The sequence below is a fragment of the Mustela lutreola genome, chromosome 11 (genome assembly GCF_030435805.1).
Source record: "Mustela lutreola isolate mMusLut2 chromosome 11, mMusLut2.pri, whole genome shotgun sequence".
In the NCBI taxonomy this organism is placed as follows: Eukaryota; Metazoa; Chordata; class Mammalia; order Carnivora; family Mustelidae; genus Mustela; species Mustela lutreola.
This window is the reverse complement of record NC_081300.1, coordinates 57272098-57294938: the sequence shown is the minus strand read 5'-3', so window position 1 is coordinate 57294938 and position 22841 is coordinate 57272098. Positions and strand designations below refer to the sequence as shown.

The 22841-nt window shown below is 42.8% G+C and overlaps 1 protein-coding gene across 8 annotated transcripts in view; it reads right to left on the bottom strand.

Annotated features, from left to right (window-relative positions):
* Nucleotides 1–22841, bottom strand: part of PTPRM (protein tyrosine phosphatase receptor type M) — a 787430-nt gene that overhangs the window by 78350 nt on the left and 686239 nt on the right. For all 8 annotated transcript variants that reach the window (XM_059139376.1, XM_059139377.1, XM_059139383.1 and 5 more), the window contains 2 exons: nucleotides 20911–20998; nucleotides 3099–3175 (listed from right to left, as the gene is read on the bottom strand). In XM_059139376.1, the coding sequence (XP_058995359.1) occupies nucleotides 3099–3175; nucleotides 20911–20998 (165 nt within the window). The remainder of the gene's footprint in view (nucleotides 1–3098; nucleotides 3176–20910; nucleotides 20999–22841) is intronic.

The following is a 22841-nucleotide window of genomic DNA, read 5'->3' as shown; positions in this document are numbered from 1 at the left end:
ATGGTCATTTCTCTGTTCTCATCTCTGTGACCTGCCACCATCTATGTGACATGATTAATCCCCTTGAAATACTTTCTTCTTTGCCTTCTGGGATATGATGCTCTCCCGTTTTTCTTCCTCCCTCCCTCCCTGGCTTGTCTCCCTCATTCACTTGCCCATTCCTCCTCTTTGCCTTGACGTTGATGTTGGAGGGCCCAGTTCTTGGACTCTTTCCTCATCTACATGGACTCCCTTGGTGATCTCATCTGGTCCCATGGCCTTCAGTGCCATTGTATGCTGATGAATTCTGCATCCTCACTTCCAGCCTGGCCTTCCCTGCCCCCCTACCCCCCAAATTCCTATGTGGGATAATCTCCTACTTAGCTCTTTCACCTATATGTATAACATATATTTAAGGATTAACACACCTAAAAGTGAATTCCTTATTTCCCCCCTACCTCCCACCTGAATCTGCTCTGTCCACAGTCTTCTTCCCAGATAATAGCAATGCCATCTCAAAGGCACCCTGGCCCCTCTCTTGCTCCTACACCCCCAAATAAACTGTCAGCAAATCCAGGGCTCTGGGTTGAATATGGATCCAGGATCCTACCATTTCTCATCTTCCAGTGCCACCATAATTCCAGGCACCCCCCCCCCCCCAGCTCTCTCACTGCTCCTGTAGCCCCTGGGAGGTCTTCATGCTTCTATGGGAGGTGTTCATGCTTCTATTCACACCCACCTACAATGTGTTCCCCTCTCCACTCTGGCATCATATCACCCCTCTGCCCCGGTGACTGCCTATGCGACAGTAAAAGCCCACATCTGTATGACTTTTACCTTATCTGTCCCTACAACCCTTTTAACCTGTTCACCTGGGACTCTACCCCCTCGACTCGACTCTACTCCACCAACCCTCGCCTGCTTGTTTCACTTCTAATTTGCCAGCCATGTTCCACAGCAAAGCCTTTTCATGGGCTTTGCTTTTTTTTTTTTTTTTTTTTTTTTTTGAATCTGGAATGCTCTTTCCCTGAATACCTACATGGCATAACTTTTCCATTCCATTATTACCTTCTCAGTAGAGCTGACTCCAGCCACTCTACCCAAAAATTACAATCCACCTCCAAACCGCTTCTCTGTGTCTTCCGTTACGGCTTCCATTTTCTCCATTGTCCTATTACCACCTCATATACCATAGAGCATTAACTGGTTTCATTCATTTGTTGCTGTTTCCTCCAATTAAAGCACCAGCTCCCCTGGGTTGGAGGTCGGCTTTTGTTTTTGATCTGCATCGCTTGCAGTTGCGACTCCAATATCTACACCAGTAACTGACATATAATATAATAGGCTGCTCAATAAACTCCTGTTGACTAAGTGAATAAACGGGCCCTGAATATTGACTCTCTTCTCCATTAAAATAAAAACTAATTAATCTGGTATTTTCATTACTTTTATGTCTTTCCTCCTCTGTATCTTTACCCGCCCATTCTTGAAAGTTTAGTTAAAATCACTTCTACCACAAAGCCTAATCAGATTTCATTTACTCCTTCAGGCCTTGATTCATCAAACACTTAACGAAGTGCTTACGGTATTGCAGATCTGGGCCCAGTGCAGGGGGTACAGAGACGAGTAGGATACTTTCCCTGTGCTTAAGGACTCTGCAGGGGCTCTAGCAGCTGGGACTGGGGATGGAACAGGATTCCCATGGAATTTCCCAAGGGAAAGAGTATTACAGAGAAGATATTTCTTACTTTAGCTTCTAAACTGTGAGGCCTTGGGGAGAAGGTAACAGATCTCGGACACCTGTGAGTTATCCCATAAGTACTCACTAAATGTCTGCTGGGTAAAGAAATAAGTACAATGTACTTAAGGAAGAAATTTTGCTTTAATGGAAAAAAAAAATCCAACTTGGGTTGGGTACGTTTTGGGCCATTATGAAGTTTAGGGGTTCATTTGAGGAATGGGATGGGAATTCGTCTTCAAACAGTCATCCCGCAAGGCCCTCCCTCAGATCCATAGCCAAAGTCTCAAACCTTTCCAAGTCATAGTAAAAATAACATTTCTTCTGGTTTGATGCTAGATTGTGATGCTAGGACTTTACTCAGTAGCTTCCGATTTATACTCAACCAAGAAAACCAAGATAATAAAAGAAGTCATATATGTATGGATAAGAATCCATCCATATATATATATGCATATATATATATATGGATAAGAGCCTATATATATGTATAGGTTCTATATATATGTATATCTATCTATGCATATATATATGAACATATATATATGGATAGATATATTTATATACATATATGGATAGATAGATGTATTTATTATAGATATAGGTAGATATATTTATTATATCTATTATTTATTTCCCTGCCCATGGAAGTACTGATGGGCTAGAAGACAATGTGACAGCCAAGCACACTGCCTGGGGAACTGCAAGAGAGCTGAAGCCTGTTTAATGTGAGCCTGGGCTTGAAGGTAACAATGACTTCCCTTCATTTTCAGGCGACTTTTGATTTCATTCATTCTTTCAACTGAAAACATGCTGTCTCCTCAGGAATTTATTCTAATGTAAGACATTAAGTTAACATGATGCAGAATGAACAAAGAAGCCGTCTTCAATAATTAAACAGCCTACATATTTAATGACGTGTCTTGTGTGCCTTACATGTCCTGGTTAACAGCTGCAGACTACTTTGAAGGCAACTTAAAAGTACAGTAATGATGTGAGATTGCAAATCATCGAATTAAGATATAGAGAGTTTTATCCTATTAATATGTAAACAGGTTTTTTTTTTAAGTGTCAAATAATCTAAGTTGTTGACAAAAAAAAAACCACCAAAAACAAAACCTCAGAAATAATGTTTTCTTGGTCCATAAGAGTGCAGGACAGCAAGGGGGCATGGAAGGGGAGGAAGGGAGCTCACCAGCCCATAGGCCCATTGGAGACCAGGACTGGCCATGTCTTCCCCCAAAAGTTCTGCAGGGTGTGGGGCGACAGCTATGTGTTTGCTCTGGAGTTGGAGCAATGTGTGCCCACCCATGTCACAGCAGACACACGATGTGGAATGTGTCAGAACGGTTGGGCTTACGGACAGTTTCAAAATACATACATCGATATAATTTCCATTGATGTAGTCTGAGTTGGTATCTCCTTCTATGGTCTGCAGCCTCACCCGCGAATGATCATCTGCAAAGCAAAAAGAAAAGTGATTGAAAGCAATCTGTTAGGCTGTTCAGAGCCCCAGAATGTAAGCCCACGACATGGAGATCAGTCACATCCATGCTGCTTTAAAGATAAACAAAGAATTAAATACTACACACCTTCCACACTTCTTATTCTTCTCTGAAAATTAGGAAGGATTTATAATTATTTGCCTTTTACAGCAATTCTCATTAACTTATTCTTTTATCACTGACAGGCGTGAGGCATTGGCAGAGGTCTGAAACTTCCTCACTGAGTCTTGGGAATCACAACAGTCTTATTTCTCAGATTGAATGTGTAGCGACTTCACTAAATCACATACAAACCCTGAAATTTTGATGGCTGCCTTTGACGTCCGCCTTGGCAAATGATAGTTTTTGTTTTTTTTTAATATTTTATTTACTTATTTGACAGACGGAGATCACAAGTAGGCAGAAAGGCAGGTGGAGAGAGAGAAGGAAGCAGGCTCCCTGCCGAGCAGAGAGCCCGATGTGGGGCTTGATCCCAGGACCCTGAGACCATGATCTGAGCCAAAGGCAGAGGCTTTAACCCACTGAGCCACCCAGGTGCCCCAGCAAATGATAGTTTTTAACCATGGCCCAGCCTTCTGGAAGGTGCAGACACACACCTAACTGGGACCTTCCCTCGGTTCCCTAAGCAGATCTCTATATCCTATGTGTGAGTTTCAGAGTCAGGTGTGTGGTTTAGAATCCCTCACCTGGAGTCTGGGGGACGTTACTACACCTATCTGTGCTTGAGTTTTCTTATCTGTAGTCTGGATGACCACTTTTCTTATCTGTAGCCTAGTGACCACCTCAAGGGATTATTGGGAATATTAAAATAAAATAAAAAAGAAGAGGCGCCTGGATGGCTCAGTTGTTAAGAGTCTGCTTTCTGCTCAGGTCATGATCTCAGGTCCTGGTATCAAACCTCACACTGGGCTCCCTGCTCAGCAGGAAGCCTGCTTTTCCCTCTCCCTCTGCTGTTCCCCCTGCTTGTATTCCCTCTCTTGCTGTCTCTGTCAAATAAATAAGTAAATAAAATCTTAAAAAAAAACCCAAACCAAAAAAATATTAGAAGAGAGCCTCGGACACAATAAGTGATGGATAAATACCAGCTGTTGCCACTGTCACGTGATGCGTCATGGACACGCGGACTGTTCTCGCTTCTCATCTGTACAGCTGAGGTCCACACGAGAGCAAGCCAGGAACAGACCCCATGTGCGGTTGGAAGTTTTCCTTGAGGTGACCTACCCTAAGATTTAGTTTCTCAGAGTACATCTTGCTTAAAACCAGAGCCCCGCCCCACCCCAACCCCCCGGTGCTTGTTTTTGCTGGGGCCGGGGGAGGTGAGTCACTGGGGAGCTGGGGATGTGTGGATTGTTCTGGCTTTTGCATTTGTTAGGAGAGCTGGGGCACACAGACAGTTACTGCAGAGCTGGGCGGTAAGCAATTTCGGCAGCAAAGCCATTTGAGCCTCCCGAATGAAAGATGTTCCAAATAGACCTGAATCATGGCCATTCTGCACACATCAGGCTTTTAGTCAGCTCCTCTGAAGGGAGATTAGGTCTGCCTTCCTATACTCCTTGACTTTCCCTGGGCAGTTTTTTTTTTTTTTTTTTTTTTTTTTTTTTTTTTTTTTTAAAGGCAGGCATCACCTTAGAAGCTCCCAATCTTTAGAAGCAGAGCTCTCCTTGTCAGGAGATCTATTGTACCTCCTTGTCAGAATCCCCCTTCTCTCACACTTTATTTCTCTTAGAACCTGAGGATGAACGCCTCCCATTCCCTATGATTTACCATGCTTGGGCTTCTCAAATTGTTCTGGAATGTTCTGCAAAGGGACTTCAATCTCTGATAAGACTGCACTCTCATCTCCCATAAACAGAGCCTTTGAAATAGAGTTTCCCCATCATCTCCTACTGTTCAGTTGGTTACCTCTCTCCCTCTCTCAATCTTTTTTTTTTTTTTTTTTTTAACTTGGCTGCTATTTCTCCACATTTAATTGCCTTACCCTCCTCCTGATGGGGAAACCCAGAAGACATATGCTGAGCATATTCTCTAAGCAGACAGAGACTGCTTTTGGTTCTCTTTATATGCCTGGTAGTATCTTCTCCTTATTCTAAGGCTGATTTTACTAGGTTATAACTTCTTGGGGTCAGAGACCACATAGTGTCCATTGGGAACATCCCCGTTTCAGCCAGGCCACTGTGCCCAGCCCCACGGCCTCTCTACACAGCACTGCCTGCAGTGATCCCCCAACACACAGCAGGTGCGTGCAACCCCCTTAACCACTCACCCCACTAACGAGAGCCCTGTCTCGACTGTCACTGTCTCAACGGAAGAAGGGGCAAGCTGTGGTCAGGCGAGGTTTGCTGGGGCTTTCGGGGGTGCTGGAAGGTCCTGTTGTGGACTTGCTTAGTGGTTTTATCTGTGTTTGCTTGACAACAAATCTGTTAGCCTGCATTTGGAGGCTTTATGCCCTGCTCTGTAACTATATTTCATTCTTTAAAAATAAAAGGGTCCCTCTTGAGTGCATTGTGTTATGCGAAATAAACCCAGTCTGGGGCAAACATTGCATAATTCCACTTCCATAAGACACTAAGAGTAGTCATTTCACAGAGACACAAAGAAGAATGTGGTTGCCAGGGGCTGAGGGGAGGTGGGAAATAGTGAGCCAGCGTGGAGTAAATACAGACCTGGGGAAGATGAGAAAGTTCTGGGAGAGGGTGATGGGTTCATGACAATGGGAGTGACCTTGCCACTGAACTGGACACTCACACATGGTTAATGTGGTAAGTTTCATATTATGTTCATTTTACCACAACGTTTTTACAAAGTGAGAATCCACTTTCTCCACTCCTCCCTTGTAGAATACCCCTTCAAGTTTCCCTCTAAGCCTGGGTGTCCTGAGAAACAGCACCTTCAAAGCTGGGAACGGGCATGTCATGGACTCGCTGTCTTAGCACCCTCAGGAGTTCCCCTGTGACTCCCCTTGCCCTGATGACGGCAAGGCAGTGGTGACAGTGACTCTAAAGCTTGCCACTAGAGGACAACTGTCATACATTATTGATGTGTACTCAGGAGATGGCTTAAGAATTACTGCAATGAGGTTGAGGAGGCATTGTTTTCTTTCAGTGATAAAATGTGTGAGTGTTGGTAAGTCAGTGTATCTTAAGGCAGGGAGACAGAGAGTTTAACGGGGAGAATGGGCTGAATCTCTCGGAGGCAGGAGTTAGCTGTGGAGAACAAAAGGACATGAATTTTGCCCAGCGAGAAAAGGCTGGTCATTACGTGACTGCCCTCTTGGCTGTCCCAGGCCCGCATGTATCCAGGGAGTCCTCTGCCTTCCGGCGTACCCGTGAGAGCACCGTCTTTCCTCAACAGCAATGAAATAAAAAGCCTAGTCTCACCATCACTCATATTGAGTCAGAGGGAGGAAGGGCAAAAGAAGTAAGAGGATCTGTCCCTCCGGCCAGAAGAGTCTTCCCTAAACTCCTGCTGCTCCTCTGAAAATGCCTCGGTGACGGAAACTGGGATTCTTGGGCATCCTCTTTTAAATCAAGCTCTCCGTTGGTTATGGAAACAATAAATATAGATGGCTGGGCAGCACATAAGTCGGTACATGGAGGCTCACTGCCATCTTTTCTTAAAATCTCATTCACCTTGAATCAGAAGCCAATTAAGAGGACTCTCATACATCAGGCATTCTTTTAGGAAAGCTCAGATCCTTCTCCTGGGGCACACTTGAGGTGAAATACTATCCAGTGACAATGACGAAATGCCCAGAGGACATTTCCGGCATATGGCAAATATGGGAGATGCTCAGGCAAGGGATCCACAGAACTGCCGTTGCCCACTGGCTGAGCCCCTATCCTTCCACTTTGTTTTGGAGGCTGATTAGCGGGGGTAGGGCCTTGCTCAGTACTAGGGTCTATCGTTTGGGTTGAAAGGAGGAAGAAGTTTGGAGAACTCAGCTGTTCAGGTATAAAAGTATGAGAAAGCCAATGGGATTTGTGGCTAACAACAGGTCAGCTGTTCATGAAAGCCAAGGGGTTGAGACTTTATAGATTTGCTATCTCCAGGAGATACAGCCCAGGAAGGTTGAAAAGACCCGAGCTTTAGACTTATCAATTACCAAACCCATTTCTCCTCCAGTATGGGTGTTTTTTCCCCCCATTATTCCCAAACCATATCATGTTGATATAGTGCAGCGTTTGGCTCTGGTGTCCCAGAGACTCTGATTCAAATCCTGGCTCTCTACAATTCCCCCCAGTTGTGAACTTAGACCAACTCTGAATCTCTCTGAGCTTCATGTACAAAGAGGTTGATGATGGGCTACCTTCCCAGGATCGTTGGGACCAAGTGAGATGAACATGTCAACTGCATGGAGTATAGGACTAGTATAGGACTATAGTTTCCATTAAAAAGGAATTACCCCTCTTATGGGAATAAAAGTGACATCCTTGTTGCTTAGCAATTCAAACTACAAAAAGCCCAGGGTGCTTGTTTGGCAGTCAGCGGAGGAGAGGAAAACCTGTACACTCTAAGCAGCCAACCTTTTAGAAAGATGAGCTTGAGCTACTTTTGATGAGGAAACAGGATGAATATGCCCAAATAGCTCCTACCTCTTAATCCCCTGGCATCTATTCAGGAACTTGTCTTTTTATTTAAATATTTTCTTTTTAAATCAAGGCATAATTGACATACAACATTACATTAGTCTCAGGTGTATATCATAATATATGATATCTGTATATATTGTAAAATGATCACTGCAATAAGTCACTAGACAAAGTTAGACATTTTTTTACTTATTGTGATGAAAACTTCAGGGTTTACTCTCTTGGCAATTTTCAAGTATTACTATAATATTGTCAATTGCATAGTCACCACGCTGACATTACATCCCCATGCTTTACTTATCTTTCAGTTGGAATTTTGTGTCACTTGACCCCCTTCACCCATTTCACCTCTCCCTCAACCCCCCTCCCTCTAGCCACCACAATGTTGTATTAGTTTCAGGTGTACAACATAGTGATTCAATATTTATCTGCATTACAAAACGCTCAGCACAGTAAATCTACTCACCATCTGTTATCATGCAAAGTTGATATAGTATTACTGGCTATATTCCCAATGCTGTACTTTTTATCCCCATGTCTTATTTCTTTTATAACTCGAAGACTGTACCTCCTAATCCCCTTCACCTATTTGGTCCTCCCCCCCACCTCCTCCTCCCTTCTGGTGACCAACTGTTTGTTCTCTATATTTATAGGTCTATTTTTGTTTTGTTTTGCTCTTTTTTTTTTTTTTTTAGATTCTAGATATAAGTGAAATTATACAGTATCTGTCTCTGAAAGACTTATTTCACTTAGCATAATATGTTTAGTTCCACTCATGTTGTTGCAAATGGCAAGATTTCATTCTTTTATGGCTGAATAGTATTCCATTATATCTATATATCTGAATGTATGTGTATGTATTCATAACCATTATATATATAGATAGATAGAGGTATATTTACATCTATTTATATATGTGTCTGTCTATCTAATATGTCTCTATCTATATTTGTGTGTGTGTGTGTGTATCTTCTTTATTTATTCATCCATATTCATTCATTAAACCACTTAGGTTGTTTCCATACCTTGGCCATTGTAATGATGTGGCTGTGAATACAGGAGTGCATATATCTTTCCAAATTAGATAACACCTAGTAGTGGGGTTGCTGGTAGTTCTGTTTGTAATTTTTTGAGGAGGTCCCATACTGTTTCCATAGCGGCTGCACCAAGTCACATTCCTACCAATAGGACACGAAGTCTTCCTTTTTGCCATATGCTTGCCAATACTTGCTACTTCTTGTCATTTTGATAACAACCATTTTCACAGGTACGCGGTGATAGCTTCCTGTGCTTTTGATTTGCATTTCCCTGATGACTACTGATGTTGAACATTTTTCATGGGCTTGTTGGCCATCTGTATGTCTTCTTTAGAAAAAACGTTTATTCAGATCTGCTGCCTATTTTTAAATTGGATTTTTTCCCCTGGGTTATATGAGTTATTTATATGTTGTGGATATTAATCCCTTATTGGATATATGATTTGCAAATATTTTCTCCCATTCAATATGTTGCCTTTTCATCTTGTTGATGGTTTCCCTTGCTGTGCAGAAGATTTTTATTTTGATATAGTACCATTTATCTATATTTGCTTTTGTTGCCTTTACTTTTGGAGTCAGATCCAAAAAACCATCACCAAGACCAATGTCAAGGAGCTTACCACCTGGGTTTCTTCTAGTTTTATGGGTTCTGTCTTGCATTCAAGTCTTTAATTCATTTTGAGCTAATTTTTATATCTAGAGTAATATAGTAGCCTGGTTTCTTTTTTTTTTCCCCATGTGGTTTCCCTGTTTCTCAACACCATTTATTGAAGAAATAAATTTTCCCATTGTATTTTCTTGCCTCTTTTATTGTAAATTAATTGACCATATAGGTGTGGGCTTATTTCTGGGATCCCATTCTGTTTCATTGATCTATATCTGTTTTTATGCCAATTTCATACGGTTTTGATTACTATAGCTTTGTAATGTACTTTGAAATCAGGGAGTGTGCTGCCTCTAGCTTTGTTTTTCTGTCTCAAGATTGCTTTCATTATTCAAGGTCTTTTGTAGTCCCATACAAATTTTAGAATATTTTGTTCTTTTTCTGTAAAGAAATGCCATTGGGATTTTGATAGGAATTGCAATGAACTTGTAGATTGCTTTGGGTAGTACAGATATTTTAACAATATTAATTCCTCCAATCCATGAAGACAGAATATCTTTCCATGTATTTGGGTCTTCTTCAGTTTCTTTCATCAGTGTCTTATTGTTTTCAGAGTATAGGTCTTTTACCTTCTTGGTTACATTTATTCCTAGATATTTTAATATTTTTGATGAAATTGTAAATGTGATTATTTTCTTAATTTCTCTTTCTGATAGTTTGTTATTAGTATATAAAAATGCAAAATATTTTTGTATATTGATTTTGTACCCTGAAAGTTAGTGAATTCACTTATTAGTTCTAATTGTGTGTGTGTGTAATCTTGATGGTTTTCTATATATAAAAATCATGTTTTTCACAAATAGTGACCATTCTACTTTTTCCTTTCCAATTTGTCCAAATTGGACAAATTGGCCTTTTATTTCTTTTTCTTGCCTAATTTCTATAGCTAAAACTGCTAATACTTTATTGAATAAAAGTGGCAAGAGTGGTTGAGCAGCCTTGTCTTGTACCTGATTTTAGAGGAAAAGTTTTCTGTTTTTCACCATTGAATGGGCTTTCCCCCATTATGTTAGCTGTGGCTTTGTCATACGTGACCCTTATTAAGTTGTAGTACATTCCCTCTATACCCACTTTGTTGAGAGGTTTTAACATAAATGGATCTTGAATTTTGTAAATCCATGCTGACAGCTACTTTTCTAAATACAATTTATTCTGTCCCTATCTAGTTCAAACCATTCAAGAATATCAACAGGGAACTGATCAACAGTGGTCTCTGTTGGGGAAGGTCATCGAAAAGCTGTGACCAGTGGTTGACCCATGAGTTGGACTGGGTACTTGAAGTTCCTCACCCATCTCCCCATTATCCTTGGAATGTGGTTCTGCTTGCTCTTCCTTCTCCCAGAAGCTACTCCAAGGCATAGTCTTGAGATAGTGATACCGTGTTGAGAACACTTGCACAATATAGGTGACTGAAGCTAGCTAAGATCTCTTCATAAACTTCTAAGATTTGGCGGGCAGATGCAGGGATCCTCTCATCTTGCTGCTGCCCAAGACAAGCTCTGTATATAAAATCCCTTTACTTATTAAAATTCCCAACTACCATCCTGGAGTGCCCTGCCTCTTTCTTTGTTCTCTCCCTTTCCTCTGTGTCTGGGAGCTGGTTTCAGAGGACACCCAGGAAGCTCGAAGAGGGTTGAGAACCAACAGTCTTATAAAACAATGGAATATGATATGATCATCAAAAAGCATTTCTATGCTTTTATTTAATTTTACTTAATTTCTTTGCCTGGGAAGATCTCTGTGACATATTGTGAAGTAGAGGAGGTTAGAAAGCAGCATGTCTTTTAAGAGTCTATCTATATGAAATAATTGTATATGTGTGTAGAAATGTATACTCGGATAAGGGTGGGAATTCTGCTGGGTGGGAAAATTTAGAGTCATATTTATTTTCATCCGTATGATTTTGTGTATTAATAGTCTACACAGTTTATACTGTCTTTATAATCAGAAATAAAACAATAAACCTATTTTTACTTTAAAAAATAAAGGCAACAACTTTAAGGCAAAGAACAGAAAAAAGATCAAAGAAACAGAAAAAAAATATTAGTAGGGATCAAACATTGTTGGTGAGGTTCCGAGCAATTTCCCCCAACTTTTCATTACTGCATAATTTTTCTATAATGTGTATGAATTGCTTTTATAAAATTGGGGGGGAAGATACCCATTTAGCCATGGATGACTGGAATATGATCAAAATCCAACAAATGTTTATATTATAATCACAACTCAATGTTAGCCCATCAAAAAGGGTAATGAACTCTGACGTTTTGAGAAAATCTACATAAAACCCTTGTTGCTATGCTTCTCATTCCTTTAAAAAAAAGCCTTTACAATAAGAAATAGGGCAAAACAGTACTTTGGGGTAAGAAACAGGCACATAAAGATGTGGTATAAAGCATAAGAAACAATTGCTTACTACTGAAAAGTTCTAATCTGCTGGTATTTTCCCCCATGTATGTATACTTATGTATGCAAGTGTGTATGTATTTATGTATATGTATGTGTGTATGTATGTGTGTATGTGGGTATTTGTGTGTGTGCATGTGTGTATTTATGGATGTGTAAGCATGCATTTATGGATGTGTGCTTGCATACACTAGAGGTTGGGTAACGAGATATTTAAAGCAGGTCTCTATGCTTAACTCTAAGTCTCTAAAAAGGTTTAATTATGCCCTTTTTGTCACATAACATTATATTTAAAACACCTCTAAGTAGCTTCAAATATTTTAACATTTCCATTTTAAACATGATGGATATGGTTAATAGCCTTGCAATTCACTTGTATGTGATTAGATATAACTAGGCGGTGGAAGTGGAGTGTGTCATTGATAATATTTCATCTCCAACCCACTCTCATTCTGCTAAATATTGATGACATATTTAAGGTAAATTGGAACCACAATGATCTAAGTAACATTTGCCCTCTGAGAGGAGAATCAAAATTAATTTTAATTATAATTGATTTCTGCAAATAATGGCTTTGCTTCTCTGTGGTTACACACTTGCCAAGGACTATTGCTGCACTGGTCTCGAGGTACAAGACGCAGAAGAGACAAGGGAATGAATGGGAGGTGCTCAGCCATCTACCCCTGTGTGACCTATATGCTGGCCTGGTGTCCCTGCTTGTGCCCACCTGGATGCTCAGGTCATGCTAGTTCTGAGCACCAAGCAAATAAGGAACCTTTGAGTTCAGTGGTAGGTGGCTTCATGTTCACTTTTGCTCTCTCTGTTGGTTTTATGTGTTACTCAGGCTTGCTGTGTTTATTGCTTATACCTAGACCCTTGAATAGGGAGACTTACTCTTTAATCTTCAGTGTCCTGGCAGGACCCCTGACTCTTACTTTGTCTAATTCTTCCAGATTTTTTTTTTCCTTCCTAAACACGTTGTGTTGATTTGTTTCTCCCTTATTCTCATCCATCTGACTTTTAACACCAAGAGCTCTCCCTGCCAAACTGTACCTAACCAACTAACCCCTTGTTCCTACCATCCTCTCTTCAACTGTCTTTATTCCTACGCCAGATCATGAGGGTAGTAGATTCCTGAGAAGTGACACTGTTGGAGGGGCTCCAATGGGAGAGAAAAGCATAGTGCTATGCAACAAAACCCTGGAAGAGTAGTTTTCAGCACGAATATCAAGACTGGGACACTGGTTCAAAGAATCAGATGGGAGAGATTGGGTCAAAGGTTTCACTCTCCTCTTAGATACCTCATTATTAGCTAGGAAAAAGGAGTAGGTGGGCATGGGTAACATGAGGATGAAAACCAAAGCTCAGAAGGGACCCTCTTCTCTTCCCCTTCGTAAAGGTGTCTGTTTTCCCATCATGTCCTCACCCATTGTCTCCTCCCTCCCACCCCCCACCTACGCCATTCAAAGCACCATTTGCTAATTTCATGAACAATTCTCATGTTGTTACATCAGTCTTTATTGCACTACGGACACCCTCACTTCTCCATGAGATAATGCTCCTTTGAACACATTAGGCAGTATTGCCTGGCAATTCCCTATTACTGAAGCCCCTCCACGCTGGGTCGTAGGCGCTTGATGCCCTCCATGCTTCCTCCACACATAATCTTATCCTGCCAATGGTTTTAACTGCCATTCTGTGCCCCAAGATTCACTCTTTTCTATTTGGGCCCAGATCCCTCCTCTTTGGGTTTCGAAGCAGTCAGTATAACTGCTTACTGGACATTTCATTTGAAGGTTTCACAGGTATCTGGGTGTGTCCCCAGATTCAATTTATAAGCTTTCCCTGGTACTGCCAACACATCTATCCCTGAGCTTCCCGCCAAATCTGGTTCCCTTTCAGTGTTACCCGTTGGAGTAAATGTCCAGTTCTTCCACCGGTCTATCCATCCGTCCCTGACTGCGCACCACTCCTCCCTCTGACCATCCTCCTGTGAGTTGGAAACAGAAGCATCACTGACTCCTCTGTCTTCCTTGCTCTACATCCAATCCATCTGATCATTTATTTCTCTTGAATCCATCTACTCCTTTTATTTCCAGTCCACATTATCCTTGCTTTTCACTTGGGCAACTGAAAGAATCTCTTAGTGTCCCCTTCCAATTCATTTTTCATTTTGCAGTCAGATTAAATTTTCCAAATGCTTATCTGATGAACAACCCCCTCCCACCTCCTCAAAAACCCTTTGATGAGGTTTCCCTTTGTTTTCTTAATGAACACTGACATCCTTAATCTTCCCTGGAAGGCCCTGGAGTTCTGGCTTTCACTTAGATACTCCCCACCCGCTGCTGGCCTACCTGCCCTTGCCCTTCCCAGCTCTGGCTACCTGGCCTTCTTGTAGTTCCTCAGACTCCAGGGCTTCTCTGATGTGAAGGATGTGTTCACATGAGGCACTCCCTGTCTACAACACCGTTTGCTCTACCCCTTTACTCAGGGATCTTCCATTTCACAGCATTTCATTCCTTTGGAGAGTCATTTAAGTCTCTCCTCCCTTGCCCCTTCCTTGGAAAACATCAGGGGCTGTGTCCACTTTGGGCCACCACGGTCCCTCCAGTTCTTCACATTTTCACTCCCCTTGTTCGCCCTCCCCCTGCTCCAGTGACACTGGCCTCCTCACTGCCCCGGGCACCGCGCTGGGGCAGGTCTGCCCCCTGAGAGCCTCTGCCTGTACCTGGCTCCCTTCCTCCCCTGGGACAGGCCTTGGCTTGCATCTGATCCTCTCAGGGAGGCCTTTCTTGACCACAGTTTAAAAACTGGCACCTCTGCCCCATGCGTCTCCTTTCCCAGCTCCATTTTCCCTGTTACACGCCTCACTTTCTAATAAGACATATTACACAGTTTACTTGGTGACTTTTTCTGTTACCCCCAAAGAATGTCAAGTGCTATCTAGGCAAGGAATTTTGTTCTGTTCCCTGCTCTGTCTCTGACACCTAGCATAGTGCCTGGCATGTAACAGGCACTCAATATTATCTGTTGAAAGAATTCCTCTAGCTTGACACAGAGCCTGGCACATGGCAGACCAATATGTCTTCCTTGAATGGACCATAGAAAGCGGGGGAGGGAGCTTGGAAAGAACCTGCAGATTTCTAGCTCCTTATCTTCAACTGCCAGCCTCCAGAAAAGAGGACCCTAGGCTTCAAGGGGTTCCATTAGCCAGGAGTTTTGGTGTGTATCTTAAGCTCAAAATTAATTATAATTAGGAAACATCGAGAAAAGCAGGAGTTCTGTTTTTGTGGTGTGGTGAAGAGGGGTGGTTTTTTTTTTTTTTTTTTTCTGCAAAGGACTAGCTCAGCAAATTTATAATGTAAATAAGGGAAAAGTTTAACTTACTTAAGAGCAAAAGCCAATAAACAGTTTTTAAGCCCCATTAAAACCATTTTATATGCAAACGATATTGCAAAACAATGAATGTGATCATTACCAGCACTTCCTATGTTCTCTGAAAGAGCTCTAAGGAGGATTTCTAAGATACGTTGACTAAACCCCCCAATTCTTTCTTCTCCCTGGTGGTCATTCCTGAGGCCTAAGTGCTAGGAAGTAGGCTTCGCAGGCACAATAACCAACTCTTTGACAACCACATCATTTTTTAGGGTGGAGGGAGATGGTTATACACCTACCCATGCCTATAAACTGACGTGGGTGCATACACAAGCGGGATTTGGATAAGCATTTTTATTCTTTTTATCTCAAATCCGTCCGCCACTCTAACAATACTGAAGAGTTATCTTCACTGTTGGAAGTAAAGACACATAGAGAGTCTCTAATGAAGCAGCGCCCGAATGAAATGATTCATCAGAATTACCCCGACTTGGCTCCACTCCTTAGGACTGCGAGCCTGACTGAGGCTGGGTGAGAGCAGGCCCAGGGCGGTTCTGGGATTCAAGGCAACAGCTGTGGTATTTTTGCAACCCATGGGTAGTATCAAACTTACCCTACCAGCTGTAGATTCCGGTGGTGTCCAAGGATTTGGATACCCTACTTAAAAAGCATTAATAATTGTCTGGAGGAGGCCTAAGTGATATGCCAGCATAGAGCCTTGTAAAGAATTACATGAACAATCACAGTTCTAGAGGGATTTCCGAAAACAACAGGAAACTAGATGAAAAGATTGTAATTTGCCACAATGTGGAGGAAACTTGAAGGCATCATGCTAAATGAAATAAGCTAGACACAGGAAGAAAAAAACCTGCATGATTTCACTTATATAGGGAGCCTAAAACAGTGGGACCTAGAGAAGCAGAGTCTAAGGGTGATTCCAGGAGTAGGTGGGGCACCTGGGGAGATGTTGACCAAAAGATACAAAGTTGCCATTCTGTGGGATAAATCAGTCTAGAGAGCTCATGTACAGTATGATGACTATAGCTAATGATCCTATATTAAATACTAGAACTATTCCAGGAGTGTAGATTTCAGTGATTATTTCGTATGTATCTAGTACATGAAATCATCCTGTGAGCACAGCAGAATGAACAGACTTGTCCACCCGCTACATGATCTCCCTGAAAGTAAGGTAACTTTGGGTGTCAGCTAGACTTCAATACAAAGTAGAACAGAATAATTCTGATACATAAAAAAATACAAGGAAAAAAGCAGAAGATAACATGTGAGCACAGAGACTGGGTTCCAAACGCCACAGCAACTGAGAAGGAAGAATGGGAGCCTGGATGCTGGTGCAGCCGGGGCACAGAAGTGTCTTTTCAATGTGGTCTTTAGAAAAGCATAAGAACAAACAATGCAACCAGACGAAGAAACACTGAACGACAGGGAGGGAACAGGATGGAAGGCAGGTGAGAGGTAGGAAATCAGCCTGGGTACAGCCAGGCAAACCACCCAGAAATGGAGCCCAGAGACCCTGTCTGTCAGGGCCTGTCTTGTTGTGTAGAGTCATGGTAACAATTAGGGAGCAAGATGGTGCCTGCTACTGCCTCCCCGCTCATCATTTGGAACTTGAGGCTTCCAGATGTTGATATCTTTAAAAATTTTTAAATAACCTCGGAATCCGCAAGCTGAAGAGTAAAGAGCAACTCAAGATAAATGAGAAGATGTGATTTTTTTCCAGCTAACAACAATCAATGTTCTTATGTGGCATTTAGTTCTGTTTCCATACTAGGTGAAACTCAGGAAACTTGACACTGAGAAGGTTTGTGACTTAGCCAAGGTTACTTGGTTAGTGTACGGTGGGGCCAAGACCCCAACTGCGTCTTCTAGCTCCAAATCCTGTGTTCTTCTCTTTTGCCTAAAAGGCCTTTCCTCATCAGTCCACCCCTCACCCGTGTACCCTTCTCCTATCAGTTCATGCATGTCTTGGGTCTGCTCCGGCCCCTAGATTGTGAGGTCATGGAACATTTGGGGCCTACAGAGGGGGGTTTAAAACCGTTTTTCCTAAGTGAAGGTTCCTGAGGGCTGGAGATGATGGTGATGATGGTAGAAGTGAGCTGTGGGTAGCAGAAATGAACAGTTGTCCCAGCGGGATCTGTTTGTCTCTAAACCAGGAGTCAAGCCCGGCACTCTATGTTTTGAACTGAGACTGGCCAGCCGGTGAAGCCTAAAGGATTTATTATCTGGCCTTTTTCAGAAAGATCTGCCAAGCCCTGCCCTAGATGCTAATGGCTGGGTGGGCAGTGTCCGACTATGTTTAATCATCCTTCGGTAAAAGTGCCTAGCATGGTGTCTGGCAAATAGTATGTGGTCAGGAAGTACTTGCTGAATGAAGGGATCAATTATTTGGTCTATTTGAGCACACACTCTCAGTTCAGCCATGAGGAGAAATCAGGTAGAAGAATGACATTCAATGTTTCTATGGAAAACAGAGACACACCCAATATCTAGTAGGTCAAGGTAGAAACAAGGTGGGTGGGGCTTCTTGAGGCCTTCAGTGTAGGCTGTTCTCATGTTCCAGGAGGGGCCATACCTCTACATGGGTGTATTAAAATAAACTTTCCCAAATAATTAAACTAGAAAAAAATATGTTTTACATCACAAAAGGACGACACCTCCTCGTGTGAACTCAGGCTGGTCATTTTGTTTCTCCATGCCTCAACCTGAAGATGAGAATAGCACTTAATAGAATTAAAATATTTGATATTTGCATAGAATTTGCAGCTTCAGTGTCTTCACAAAAAAACCCCACAACAGTATAAATTTGTATTTCGATCATGCTGGGAGGTGTTTTGGACCACGCTGATCTCTTGTTCGGTTTCCCATCTCACCCTATGTTCCAACGTGCTGGCCAGTGCCCTGCAGCCAGCGTTCCCCTAGGCCAGACCAGGCAGGATGTAGGCAGTCTTGTCGCCTACTGCCTTTCTCACACCCAGATCATTTTTAAATGTCCTCTGACATCTTGTTTATCCATTTTGAGCTAGGGGAGATTTAATGATAATAGGTTAACAACTAATCCCTACAGGAGACCCTGCCCCCCCCATCCTTCTCAGACAATAGACGACAAAAGTCGTGAACAAAGAGCTTCTGCAGGAGACCCTGAGCAGTGGCAGCTCGAGAATTTCTCTACAGGGGTCTGCAGGGGTCAGAGGAAGGGGGGTAGGGCCAAAGTCTCTACCAGCTGCTTCTTGTCACCTACACCTGCCTCCGCAGACCATGATGCTAAGGGAGAAAAGCAAATTCAGGCACCATAGCAAGCCGGCAGGGACCAACAGTCCAACTGTGCATGGCACAGCAGTTATGAAAGCAGTTTGTGGGTTGGAATCCTGCCTCCACCTTTATGGACCCTGTAACGTTTCTCTATGCCTTACCTGCCTCCCCTGTGCGACAGAAACAACCAGGTAACCTATTTCATGGGAGAGAGTGAGTTAACACGTGCCAAGTGCTTACAGTAGCATCTAGCATAGAGGAAGTGCTCAACAAATGCAAGCTTTTATTATTTTTTTTCATTCTTCTTTCAGAAATATTCCTCAAGTGCCCACCAAGCGCAGGTAATGAACTTGGCTTCAGGAAGGAGCAGGCTGAGAGTTCTACTGAGCAAAGGACGCTGCAGCTCTGAGCACACTGATAATTGCCTTCATCGACACTGGCTTCTGTGAGTGCCCAAAGAGGCCCACATCTGGGATGGTAGGGGGACTATAGGACAAAGGCTCCCCAATAGCCCTTTCCACCTGGTATGGAGGGAGGCCCAGGGCATGCTGGAACTGCCCAGTTTACCTTGCAGATCCCCTTGGAGCTTGCTGCAGTGCTGAGTGAACTCCTGGAGAGAGCCCTGGAAGCCATGATGAGAAATCCGGATCCTTCTAACAATGCAAAGCTTTAGCAGCTCCCAGAGACATGAAGAAACTTGGGAGAGATCTCTATTGGTCAACCAATTCCTCCCAGGACCATCCTCCGGCGAGAAATCAGGTTCCCCTTCCCTGAGCCCAGTGGTCCTGCACCCACAATTCCAGCCCGGGGCTTTGTCACCTCATGGGATTGGCGTCACAGTGCTGTTACCTGCCCACCCTGCCTTGTCCTGCTGGTGGGGCACATGCGTCCCTGTCACCGTGGGATCCTCACCGTGGGCCCCGTGTCTGGTGCTCCACAGTGTTGACGGAATCCACTGAGGGGCAATAAAGCCTTAGATCTTAGGGAAGCATATTTTGACTAACAAGGACCCTGACACGACCACTTGAACCGCTAAGTCAATGAACAGACAAAACATGAAGCTAGCACTTGTCACCTGCAACACCATGTTTGGGATTTAGGAGCTGCCAGAGGGAGAACAGGGCAAGCCCATGCGCAGTCAGGATGGTTCGCTCCTATGACATGCAAACCCCACTCCCTCCTTGTTGACAATCAAACATACTGTCCATTTGCACCGTCCAACAGTGGCACCCACTCGTCTCATGTACTATTAAAATTCAAAGTAATTAAGTGAAAAACATTTTAAATCTCAGCTTCTCAGTGGTACCAGCCTCATTTTAAGTGCTCACGGGGTACGTGTGGCTACTGTTTCGGATGACATAGGGAGCGAACACCTCTACAATCACAGAAACTCCGATATAGCGGTCTCTCCTGTCCTTCCAAGAAATGTTAACTCAGACAAATAGAAGTTCACTGCACGTTCACAATCCATACTACCCAAAAGTTTCCCATTTGCTTTCTCAAATCGCAGTAAGACAAGAGGAACTCCAAGCTCTCCCACTCTATTCCCACATTGTTTGTTTGTTTGTTTTTTTTGTTTGAATTTATGTATCTTCAGAAATAGTATTCTGTTGGTACCTGTCAGAACCTTGGGGGCAGTCCCGTGTGACTTGGAGCAGTTTAACGCAGGGGATGGATGGCTCTGGCCCCGGGAGAAGGAGGGTCATCAATCTACCAGGTGTCTCAGCATCGTTATGGAACATTAATGAGGTTGGGCTCGATTTAAAAACCATCTAAGGCATTACGGATTGGTAAAATTCAGCTTCACAGGAACTGGGAATTTCTAAGATATAATCCTCCCTCTTTTGCTAATGAGCGTTGTGATACAGGGACTATCATTTAACTTCTGAGTTTCGGTTTCCTGTCCTTAAAATGGGGCTATTACTGACCTACGTAACCCAAGTGTCTGGAGGATTAATGAGTTAATGCTCGTTGAGAACTCTGAGCCCCTCGCATTAAGGCGTGTGGCACATCATTATTTCCATTCATTCCCATGTAGCAGCTGGGAAACATTAGGACTATTATGTTTACTCCTAAAAGGCATTTTCTTTCTCAGCATTTTAGCATTACCTATGTTACCCAAACCCTAAATCTGAAAGTAAAACTAGCCCCACAGCAAGACACATGGATGTAGTGGGGGTACTTAGGTAGTTTTCCCTTTCTTTAATACGAGCATAACACCAGCTTTTCCAGAAGGATGAAGGCGGTAATTGCACTGTAAATTCTCGCTGCGTGAGGCTGGTGGTCAATCTTAGCAGATGCAGAAAAGAAAGTTATACCACAGCACAATTACACTGTCAACACTTACATGCGATGATATTCCCATATCTGTTCTTCATTCTGTTTTCATCTTTCTTCGCGGAGTCCCATGGTGCAGACTGCCCTTCAAAGAAGCTCTGGAAGAAAGAGAAAAGTGACACAAAGAATTACAATTTGGTGCAGTAAACACAGGATCTTAAGGATGGAGGATGTTTTTAAGAAATGTACGGCAAGGGTCAAGAAGGAAGGAGAGGAAGGATTAAGTACCTTGTTTTCCTTCACCTAATACGTTATAAACATAGAGGGGGGCTGGAGAGTGAACCTGTAATTTATCATATAGTCCATTAAAATGGTGGTGCTCACTCTATCCGCTTTTAATTTAATACAGAAAAAATTAACATTCCTCTCAATTTCTTAATTATATTGCCATTTTTCAATACTCTCAAGAGATACAAAGATATCATTTTTCTACCTAATTGCTAACCGAAAGAAGGTGATTTTTTTGGTTGAAACTGAGAAGGTAGGGAAGCTATGACTTCATGCCTTCAAGGCTAAAATCCTGTAATAAATTCTGCCAGGGTTTTCTCTTCATTTTTAATGGAGCTTATATGTCCATTTATTTAAGGATTTGACATTATTATGCCCAGGATCTTTAATCTTCATGTTATTAGTCAGATATATGTTTTTTCTGTTCAAGTTATAATGAAAATGTCCTTTGGTATCAGTTGACAGGTGAAAAAAAAGCTGGGACTTTTATTTCCACTTTGGCTCACAGTCCCTTTTATCCTTGCGTAGCCAAGTCTATAAAAGGTGAGGGGAAGAAGGATGGAGGCAAGAAGCAGTTAGTCAAACTGACTTCTTGTCTTTGCCACGGCTACTCTTATACTTCTTGGTACCAAGTGGGAGAGAAGATGGGAGGAGGAAGTAGGCAGAGCTGACGGAGAGGGCACCGCTCTGAGCTACTGTAGGGCCAGAGGACATGGTGTCAGGAACTCACACACTCAAACATGCCCAGGATGGCTTTTCAAGTTCTTTCCAACTAAAGCCCCTAATTCCTGTCTCTCTTACATTGTTTGGCCATCTTGGCCATTTCCAACCATTACCAATATTCAGTGATTAGTCTGTGGTTCAACAGAACCTATTTATTATCTCTTTCCATGGCTCCAGCGGGGGCTCATTAGTTAAGCGGCATGAGTACTGCGGCAGTGGGTAGGACACACCTGCTCTCAGACCCCACGAGAGAGCCTCACCACTGGCCTACTGCACAGGACCCGACCATGCCATGCACGGTGCTCAGCTTATTCTAGTGTCTCTGTCACCAGTCTGGAAACTCCCTGAGACTTTACAGGGACTGCGTGGTTGTCACTGTTGTCTGGGCAGAGCCTGTGCCTCATGGTAGGAATCCAATAATTCTTTATTAAGTGATTGAGCGATTGTAGTGTTTGGTGGTGGTCTCAAGATAAAGTTTTACTTGTACAGCTTAAGTGTGTGAGGGGCTCAAATACCTGGAAAATCTGCCTATGTACAGTTTGTGAAGTCCACACCTTTTCCATGACCTGATGCGTATTGGTCCTGCTATGACCATTTGGCTCAGTGCCCATCACAGAATGGCTGGAAGAGAGCCCTGTCCCAGGTCTGCGCCCCTGGGACTGGTCCCTCCATGCAACAAAGCAGGAAGAGCACCCCCCCCCCCCCCACTTTCATGACAGGCAAGAGAGAAAAAAATAACACTGTGTACATAAGTGTTACAGTTTTAAATTGCCTGTCTTAATTTAAGGTATCTTAGTCATGGTCATCCTCAACACCTTATTACCATAATAGTTTTTACATTATATTTATCATTTTGAGAAAACATGGCAGCAGACCAGGATCAGATGTACTATGTAGCTCTATGAATAGGGTCACACCATATGTAGCTAATTGAAGGGTAAATACTGCACAATGCAGGATAGATATGAGGAAAAAAACCACTTTCAGGTT